Here is a 10,462-nt window from a genome sequence, read left to right on the forward strand (position 1 = left end):
TGCTAGTCAGTGGCTAAATACCAACCGAGTAACGACCGATTTATTTAGCGACGCACACTATAACGACAGGCTTAATTAGTCGTAAATTAATTGCTAATCTTGATTTAGCTACCGATTAGCTACTATTCTTCCAGTAGGTAAAAACATGTTTTCTTGTAGTGTATATACTAATAAAAAAATATGTAACCTCTTAAGGATAATGATTTAACCTTATATCCCAAAATCTTTAATCATTATTTTTCTATTATTAAGAATACTAATACTTATCGAAAAATAAAGAAATATAAAAGAAAAATAAATTAAAACCAAAGCTCTATAGGAGTAGGATGCCACGCTGATGTATTGACCCTTTTGAATTCTCGTATGACTAATTAAGCCATGATTATCACCGTATATTAGTAGGGTTCTTAAGGGGTGGGTCCCGCAGATCTATACTATATTAAAAGGGATATATGAGCTCCATTGAGCCTGTCCACGTCAGCATAAAAAATCAACCAATAGGGAATTAGATATTCGCCACGTCAGACACTCCGTGCATTTCATTTGGGCCTCGCATTCTACAGGCCCGATAATTTTGGAATCGAAAAGTATGGGAAGCCCGTGACTCGCTGAAGTTCCCTTTCCGCCAAGAACCAACCCTAATTTATCAAAATCGATCTTCGATCCCCTTTTCTCTTCCTCTTCTCTGTTTACTACGTTTCACGAATCGATGGAGGCTTGCCGCAGAAAACCTTGCCGTCACCGACTCAACCTCCGTCTGAGAACCAGAGAACCGCGGCAGAGGAACAAAGGAGAACGAGAAGATCGCGAGATTCATAGAACTTTCTCATGGATCGCCGCCTATGGCGGACGCAACAAAGTACCTCAGCGACAACAAGGAATCTGCACGGGTATGATACACCTGAGAAGAAGTCGAAGCCGGTGCCATTATCACACGACGGTAGTCATACTGAGCCGTGGTATCTGCACGGGTTCTCAGGGAATGAAGGATCGGCCGATACGATGCATGATGTCTTGAGTAAAGTACCGCCCTTTCGTAATACCTCGACGAATGTCAGAATCGGGAGCCCTCCTTCTGCTAGGTCATCATTTCTTCATTTACGGTTTAGCATATCTTTCTGTTCTTGATTTATGGTTTAACGTGTCTTTGTGTGTTCTTGATTTAGGGTGCTTTTGTCTTCTGATTGTGTTTTGTTCTGTCTTTTATATGATCAAATTTTTTTTTTGTGGTATGGCTGTTGACCAAGATTCAAGCACAGAGTCACCTTCACGAGAAACGCGGTTGCCACTGATTGATTCGCGCTTCGAAAGGTAAACGATAGAAACCTTACTCCAAGAAATCTAGATTCACTCTTCCCATTCGCTTTCTTAGCCGCTCTTTGATTCTGTGTATATGATTTGCATTGAGCTATGTACAAATCGTATTTGTGATCGATGAACTTAGTTCTTATTGGATGTGTTTGGAAATTGAAATTGAAAGTGAGAGAGAGTTGTGATTGTGTTTGTATTCAGATGGAAAGCACAAGGTCAGAAGACCCAGATATTTATGACGACTTTAGTGAAATCTACAAGGAGTACACAGGTCCTCAAGTTACTGTAACCACCAAAGTCCAAGAAAAACCTAAACTTCCTGAAGATAAATGTGATGAAGAAGAAGAGCAGCAGGAGCTCCCTGACCCCAACTCCGTACCAACTGATTTCATCAGCCGAGAGGCTAAGGTTTGGGAGGCTAAGTCCAAAGCCACTGAGAGGAACTGGAAGAAGAGGAAAAAAGAGGAAATGATCTGTAAGATATGTGGAGAGTCTGGTCATTTCACACAGGTAACTATCCTCTGAAGTTACTTACTTTTTTGTAGTCTGTATACTTCGTTACTGATTGTTGTTTCTTATTTAGGGATGTCCATCGACTCTTGGTGCCAACAGAAAGTCCCAGGAGTTCCTTGAGAGGGTACCAGCTAGGGACAAGAACGTTAGAGATTTGTTTACTGAGAAAGTTGTGGAAAGGATTGAGAGCGAGACCGGCTGCAAGATCAAAATGGATGACAAGTTCATTATCGTCAGTGGGAAGGACAGATTAATCTTGAGGAAAGGTTTGGATGCTGTTCACAAGGTTAGAGAGGAAGGCGAGGCTAAAACTTCTTCTACCTCTCACAGGAGCAGATCCAGGTCGCCTAGAAGAACCTCTCTTGGTCCACCACCTCCACCGCGTGCTGCTCGAAACCCTGAACCGCAGAGACAGCAGCACCTGCCATCACATGGTTCATCAAGCTAAACATAAACTTAGCAAACAACCTATTGTCTCTTGCTGCTCTTTCTTTGAGTTGCCGAGAATGGAACTCAATGTTGATGCATACACTGCTTGCATTTCAGGAAAGTTCAAGTCCTACACAAACTAGGGAGCTGCTGAATTCGCTGAAACAAGATGAATTCATTGATATATTCGTCGATGCGGCTGATGGAGTAGTTACTCGAGATGTTGCAACCATTTACCTTACAGCCAGCAATTGGAATATAGACCAAGCCTTCTCCTGTCTCGTGGAAGAGGATAAAACAACGCCAGTTCAGGAGGATTCATAAGAATTTGAAACCGGGAGCTCTTCTAGGTAAACCACTGAATGTTGGTTTCTAGAGTATTATATCTCTTTCTCCTTTTCTTTCAGGATCACTAATATGGGTTTGATAGAGAACAGAGATCCGCCTCTTCCATCGATGGGATCATTACCTTCACAATCACAGTTTGATGATTCATATGTTTCAAGTGGCCCCACGGAGACACAAAAGTCACTTGAAGAGGGTGGTGAAGGAGACTTTACAGTGGCTATTCCTGGCATGGCGTCATCTCAAGTGGATGTATGTAACCCTTCTCTTCCTCTGGTCTTAGCTTTACATAAGGTGTTTGCTTTTCTATTTTCACTTCTGAATATTTTGTTGACTTCACTTTATAGGATAAGGCTGTATAGGAAGGTTCAAGCGCGGAAACAGTCCTTGATCCTTTTGCTAACCGAGACAGGAGGACAACTGTGGAGACACAAACTGCGCCAAGTACTATTATGATATCTATCAGATTGGCAGATGGGATTGGGACAGCGCTGGAGCTTCCTTTTAGATCAAACCTAACCATAAGAGACATCCGCAATGCCATTGACGAGCGATATCCAGATAACGACGGGCTACGTTTTGCAATCGGGGGATGGAGTAGACTACATGGATTGGAATGTAACTGTATACAGAGTTTCTACTTATGGTACAGTTCTCTTCCAGACCAAACCTTAGCCTTTGTTTTGGTGCAGTGTCCACTGACTGATGAAACAGAGAAAGAGAGAGATGGAAAGAGGATTCATATAGACGTTGAAAAGGATTCTTGCTTTGTATAGGATTAAAAAATAGAACAGAGAAGCTTTGATTCTGTATAGTATGAAACAAAATGAAAACATATAGATGTTGAAAATGATTCTTGCTTTGTATAGGATTAAAAAATAGAACAAAGAAGCTTTGATTCTGTATAGTATGTCAAGATAAGAGGGCCAAATTACATTTCCCATTTTTAGTGCCTAAATGTGAGTTACTCATTTTTAATATTTCAAAATTATGAATATTTTATAATAATACAAATTCTATGCTGACGGGGAAAAATTATGTTCAAAACTTAGAGCTAACAAAACCAGGAAGTTTTTGTAAATATTCTGACAAAATTTGTAAACGATATATGTACAAAGGATTTTAAGAATTTTAATTAAAAATGAAAAACACAATAGAAAAGGATATCCAAATTTAATGAGAAACTGCTTAAAATACCATACTTTAGATACTGTTTTTAATATTATTTCAAACACTTCTATAAATGTTTTATAAATGATTCTTAAACATTTTTAAATGATTTAAGAAAATTAGTCTTATTTCCATCACAGATTTAAGGTATTTATGCAAATTATTATTTTTTAAAATAAATTTAGAAAATATATCAAATATTATGGTAAAATTAGAATTCCTTTAATTTAATAACATAAATATGCAATTTGGGCGTTAATTTTTGAATTATTTCAATAAAAAGTTCATAATTATTTAACTGGATGCAAAATCATAACCCAGATCTTAATTATTATTTTTAACAAAATAATCTTTGATTTATATGTAAATAGACTATTTCGAATGTAACATGTATTTTTTTTCCTTAATGGGAGTCAATAGGAGAATTCACGTATCTAATATCTATATCTATAATATCTTCTATCTTTGTTCTTGGAAATCGATGATGAAAAACATGAATCTCATGAAAACGAATAATATTTTAAAAGATAATATTTAGTAGAGAACGACAAAAGAAAAATAATATTTAGTGGAGATAATTAGTCTTTGTAGTTGCAAACTTAATTATTTGCTTTAGAATATAAGCTGTAAATTTGTAAAAAAATATGTTGTAGCTGTATTGATGTATATTTATATCAATAACTTTCAAAGCACTAAATATAAGTTCTTAAAAAATGATTTTCATAGCCAATCTATTTTCAGTTTAACTTTTGAATTGTACATTTAAATTATTTTTTAAAGCTTGATTGGTAAATTAGATTAGTTGTGAAAAAGTGTGGAAAGCATTTATGAAAACTATTATATTTTTTCAATCATTTATGAAATTTCAGAAAAATACTCAATAAGAAATTATCTTTTTACCTGTTATCAAGGTATTTACAAAAGAAAATATTTATTGTATCTAACTTTTTTGAATTTGGAAGAAAATTTCAGCAACCCCATTTTATTTTCCATGCATACTTCTAGAAAGTTTAGTTTTCTTGGTAAGAACTTAAACTTTTAGCCACTAATTATACAATACGAATCAGAAAGATATAATGAACAGAGGAGTTACGAAATCAAAATTTAAAATGATTGAGATTTTAACCTGTTTTTCTACTGTGATAATATAATATATATTTTATAATTATTTTTGTTTGCATTCTAATAATTAAATTTTTATTTTAGTAATTTATACTTTAAATATACTAACATACTATTTTAAAATTAATGAAAATAAACCCTTTAATGAAAATAAACCCGGGCGTAGCCCGGGAAAAGCTCTAGTTTTATTAAAACCGGTAGCAGAAGTCGCGAGATAAGAGTCGCTTTGGCATGTTTCTTGTACTGTTTGCGGGCTCCACTGACACGTGGCGGCCGACGATTAATTCCTTTTCTTTTTAAACTAGACAAAACAAAAAAAAATTAAGAAACACAAACCAATTTTAGCGATAATGGTGTTTTTACTGTAGCTTTTTCAAAACGCTGGACTCGCCATGGTTTATTTTTTGGGGAATTTCATCAGCTGGAGGATGATGGCTTTACTAGGTAAAACTAATTATAATTTCATAATCAACAGGGAAGTGATGTTTTATACGGAAGAAAAATGAATATAGTACGTAGTTCAACATGCAAAATCTCGTTCATATACAAATTAACTGATAGAAATCTAATATTTAATCGGTTTAGGTGCTTTACCGTGCGTCATTCAAGGAATCGGTTTATTCTTCATACCAGAGTCCCCAAGATGGCTTGGTTGGTAATTTTTTTGTTGTTTTGTATATTTCGTAAGAAAACCCGGTACATAGTTTAATTACTAAAACCTTAATTAAACTATTTTACATTTAAAAGGCAAAAGTTGGTGTGGATAAAGAACTAGAAAATTCACTGCTTCGGCTTAGAGGGAAAGATGTTGATATTTCACTTGAAGCCTCAGAGATTCAAGTGAGTTTTATAGTTCGACGAACTATTTTCCCACGAAAACTATTGTATAGCACCAGATGTATCTCAAATTATGACTTCATTCTATTTATTCCCGAATATAAAGTTTCAGCTTTATTTCCCCATAGAAAAAAGATTAAATACTTATTTCTCTATAGAATCAAAGTTCGAAACCTCTAAACCCATAAAATTGGATTACTCTAGTTTACTGTATATAAATTAAACCAAAACTAAATAAATCTAACTATAAACCAATAGAAGACCAATTAACCAATAACACATAATTAACTCTCATTTGAACCGAAACTAACACAAAATTATTGGTCACTACCGGACCCAGCAACCACAATCATCTCTGCCTCTCCAATCATCATCTTCTCCTTTGTTCTTTGCAACGAATCGTGGAGAAATAGATAGTTGACCCAAGTTTTATTATATAATAGTATCAATTATAGATACTTTCAAATATATATTCATTCCTTGACAAAGATATAGAGTCAGAGCCTGAATGAATGTCATTTCGTTTTTGTAGTTTTATATAACTCGAACACAAGTTAATCACCAACCACTTCTTATTAAACTCTCTTAAGGAAACTCACTCAAAACCTTAAGCACTCAACTCACAAACTCTTAAGTTATATCACAAGCTGATATCTCCTTATATAACACTTTAATTATCCTAAACTCATTAGGATAAACACAACACAATATTTCCTAAACTCCTTAGGATATCTATTACTTGTAGCTTAAGTAACTTCAAGTTTATCTAACATTCTCCCCTTTAAGCTTGAAGTTATCTTTCATTCCAATGTAGCTCCTCATTTCTTGAAATCTGATTCTTCCCAATGCTTTAGTTAATATATCAGCTTTCTGTTTATCCCCTTGAACGTACTGAACTTCAATCTGACCACTCTCAACGCATTCTCGAATAAAATGGAATCTCCGGTGTATGTGTTTGCTTTTCCCATGAAACACCGGATTTTTAGTCAATGCAATAGCTGACTGATTGTCAATGCGTATCACTACTTTCTCACTCTGCTTGCCGGTTATCTCACTAAGTAAGTCTCGCAGCCATATGGCTTGCCGTGCGGCTTCCGTTCCAGCCATGAACTCCGCTTCACAACTTGATAATGCCACTACTTCTTGTTTCTGTGAACTCCAGGATACTGGACTGTTGTTGACGTAAAATATGTGACCAGTCGTGCTCCTTCCATCATCTGGATCCACGTTGTAGCTGCTGTCACTATACCCAATCAGTTTTGGTGCGCTTGATGATGATCGCTCATACACCAATCCATACGTCATGCTTCCTCTTAGGTATCTTAACACATGTTTCAAAGCAACGCCGTGAGAGTCTCTTGGACTCTGCATAAAGCGACTAAGTACTCCAACTACATACGAGAGATCAGGTCTCGTGTGTAAAAGATACCGTAAGCAACCAACATTCCTTCGATACATGGTTGCATCAACCTCTCGCTCATTCTCTGCCTTTGATAGCTTCAACCCGAGCTCCATTGGTGTGTGTAGTGGGTTGCACTTGTCCATTCCTCCATTCTCTAGAATCTTGGATGCATAGCTTCGTTGGGTTAACGTAATTCCTCCTTCATGTTGACACACCTCGATCCCAAGGTAGTATGATAATGTACCTAAATCACTCATCTCGAATTTACTTGACATATTAGCTTTAAACTCATCAATGTTTCTTTTGCTTGTTCCAGTGACAAACAGGTCATCCACGTATACAGCGACAATGAGAAGTTCTCCGTTGACAACCTTGCGATACACCGAAGGTTCTTTAGTACACTTAACGAACTGGAGTTGATATAAAATCTCGTTGAGCTTATGATTCCATGACCTTGGAGCTTGTCTTAGTCCGTACAGCGCTTTATTTAGCTTATAGACTTTGCCTTCACTGCCTTTCGTCTCGAAGCCTTCTGGTTGCGTGACATACACGGTTTCTTTTAACTCTCCGTGAAGGAATGCTGTTTTAACATCAAGATGGTGCACTTCCCATCCTCTCGCTGCGGCAAGGCTTACTAGAAGTCGTATGGTTTCGATTCTTGCTACTAGGGCGAATACTTCTTCGAAATCGATCCCATGCCGCTGTACATACCCCTTAGCGACGAGCCTTGCTTTGTACTTGCTGATGCTTCCGTCAGAGTTTCGTTTTAACTTAAAGATCCACTTTAAACCTATAGGTTTGGCTCCACACGGCAAGTCTACTAGGATCCACGTCTTGTTCTTTATTATGGACTCTATTTCTTCTTCGCATGCTCTCCTCCAATACCTTGACTGCTTTGCTTCTCCAAAGTTTCTTGGTTCATCGTTGAGGTACAGTAGCAATTCTTCTCCCAGTTCTTCAGCCAAAAGGATGTAATCATCCAGGTACTTTGGTCGTGTTGTTTGCCTCTCTGATCTTCTGAGAGGTTGTGTTTCTTTCTCTTCTTCTTCAAGGATCTCTGTTTCAATTTCCTCTTTCTGATCTGCATCGTATCTTTGGTCATCTCTTCTCATTATTGGTGCTGTTTCTTCATCTCCATAGTCTCTGTGATCCCCAAGACATTCAACTTGGAGCTCGAATCCTTCATTGTTACTGGTTTCAGTTCCTTCTTTGTTCCATTCCCATCCTTCCGATTCATTAAATATCACATCTCTGCTCACAACTATTCTCTTTGTGATTGGATCATACAGTCTATACGCTTTAGACCCTGGTTCTGTCCCTAGGTGAACCAGCTTTCGAGATCTATCATCGAGCTTTCGTAGATGAACACCTACTATTTTCGCGTATCCAACACAGCCATAGACCCGGAGATGACTTACGTTTGGTTTCTTGCCTCTAAACAACTCATATGGAGTTTTATCATTCAATGACCTTGTTGCTAGTCGGTTAAGTAGATAGGTAACATGTCGTATAGTCTCTCCCCCACAAGTAGTTTGGTAGTCTCATATGCTTCATAAGACTTCTTGCCATCTCCATCATTGTTCTGTTCCTACGCTCCACCACACCGTTTTGTTGTGGTGTGTAGGGCGAGGTGAGATGTCGCTTTATTCCTGCTTGATCGCAGTAATAGTTAAACTCTTGTGATATGAATTCTCCTCCTCTGTCGGTTCTCAAGGTCTGTATCTTCTGCTTTGTTTCATGTTCTACAATGTTTCTGAGTTTTTTAAACTTCTCAAAGGTTTCTGATTTTTCTCTCAACAGCATTGTCCACATATATCTGCTGTGATCATCTATTACAACAAACACATACCTCTTACCAGCTTGTGTACTTGGTGTTATAGGTCCGCAAAGATCTCCGTGCAATAGCTCTAGTATTTTGTCGGCACGATATGTTGTCTTCTTTGGAAAGGCAAGACGACTCTGTTTCCCTATAAGACACGATCCGCATACTCTCTTCTCAACATTGATAGTCGGTAATCCGTGGACTAGCTCCTTCTGTATCATGCTTCTGATAGTCTCATAATTTATGTGCCCTAAACGAGCATGCCACTTACATGATTCACTATCCACCGTGAGATAAAGACGTGGCTCATTCTTTAATCCCATTCTCACTTTGTATAGTCTATTCTTTGATCTCTTGGCTGTAACAAGTAGTTTGCCGTGTGGGTCATGCATTGTGAGTATCTCTCCTTTCATTCTTACATCACAACCAGCCTCAGTAGCTTGTCCCAAACTGATAATATTGCTCTTAAGATCGGGTATGAGGTAAACATCCATCATCTTACGTGAATCACCATTCATATCAATAAAAGAAATTGTTCCTTTTCCTCTGATATCTACTCGAGAGTCATCTCCAAAACGCACTTCTCCAGTAATTGTGGTGTCGAGTTTCGAAAAATATCTTTGATCTCCGGTCATGTGATTGCTAGCATCGTTATCAAGATACCATGTATTGTCATCTCCACTATTAGTTTCATACTTCTCTGGCACCACATTGTTCTCGTTTAAATAAACTACCTCATGCATCATAAGTTCGTCTGCCTCCTGAGTTTCGGTGTTGTCAGCTTCCTGAGCCTCTTGTAACTTCAGTTTTAGGTCGGGACAGTGAGCAACAAAGTGACCTATCTTGTCACACGGGAAACACACGACTCGTGATGCATCTCTCCCGGCGTATGGATCCCTGTTATAGTCTCCTCTTCCTCCATTGTTATAGTCTCCTCTACCTCCGTAGCGTCCTCGTCCTCTACCTCTACTAAAACGTCCTCCACGACCTCTGTTTCTATAGGAGTCGTTGTTGTAATCACGGTTTGTTTGCTCGTAACCGCGAGCTGATTGATCTTGCTGGGAACGGTTTTCTGTATTTGAATACATTAGCTTTCCCTGATCATCTTCTTTCTCTTCTTCTTCACAGATGCGTTCCACATAAGCTTTTAATCGTCCCATTATATCCTCGAAGCTTGTTGAATTAAGATCGAGCACTTGCTCGAGCGAAGCCACAATATGTATGTACTTCTTTCGAGGAAGGCTCATAAGAAACTTCTTGACAATTTTGGCTTCTTCAATGGTGGCACCAAGGGATGCAGATTTTGAGGCTAACTCTGATAACTTCCCTCCGAAGTCATCGATACTTTCGTTATCTTTCATCTTTAACCTCTCAAATTCTAAATTCAAAGTCTGTAATCTTGCCTCTCTTACTCGTTCTGCACCAACATGCCGTGTTTTTATTGCTTCCCACACTTGTTTAGCTGATTCTAGTTCTCCTACTTGCAGAGTGAGATTCTCCGGTATTGATTG

General features: G+C 37.8%; 1 protein-coding gene across 3 annotated transcripts; it reads left to right on the top strand.

Moving 5' to 3' along the window:
- The first annotated feature begins 589 nt into the window (after nt 1-589).
- LOC106368372 lies at nt 590-3,451 on the top strand. Of its 3 annotated transcripts, none has more exons than XM_013808323.3 (6): nt 590-1,311; nt 1,513-1,821; nt 1,895-2,297; nt 2,371-2,603; nt 2,691-2,850; nt 2,946-3,451. In XM_013808323.3, exons 2-3 carry the CDS (start codon nt 1,513-1,515, stop codon nt 2,270-2,272), a joined length of 687 nt encoding a protein of 228 aa, XP_013663777.1. In that variant the 5' UTR covers nt 590-1,311; the 3' UTR covers nt 2,273-2,297; nt 2,371-2,603; nt 2,691-2,850; nt 2,946-3,451. The 3 variants fall into 3 exon arrangements, with proteins under 3 accessions (XP_013663777.1, XP_013663776.1, XP_013663775.1); XM_013808322.3 differs by having other exon boundaries at nt 604-1,311; nt 1,895-2,258; nt 2,684-2,850; XM_013808321.3 differs by having other exon boundaries at nt 606-1,311; nt 1,895-2,258.
- The last annotated feature ends 7,011 nt before the right edge of the window (nt 3,452-10,462 follow it).

Source organism: Brassica napus, chromosome C2 (assembly GCF_020379485.1).
Source record: "Brassica napus cultivar Da-Ae chromosome C2, Da-Ae, whole genome shotgun sequence".
NCBI lineage: Eukaryota > Viridiplantae > Streptophyta > Magnoliopsida > Brassicales > Brassicaceae > Brassica > Brassica napus.

Excerpts from the sequence above, each read along its gene's own strand:
- LOC106368372 (XM_013808322.3), top strand. The coding sequence starts at position 1,513 with ATGGAAAGCACAAGGTCAGAAGACCCAGATATTTATGACGACTTTAGT. Across the intron at positions 1,822-1,894 it reads AGTCTGGTCATTTCACACAG|GGATGTCCATCGACTCTTGG; the intron begins GTAACTATCCTC and ends TTTCTTATTTAG. Across the intron at positions 2,259-2,370 it reads GCAGCACCTGCCATCACATG|GAAAGTTCAAGTCCTACACA; the intron begins GTTCATCAAGCT and ends CTTGCATTTCAG.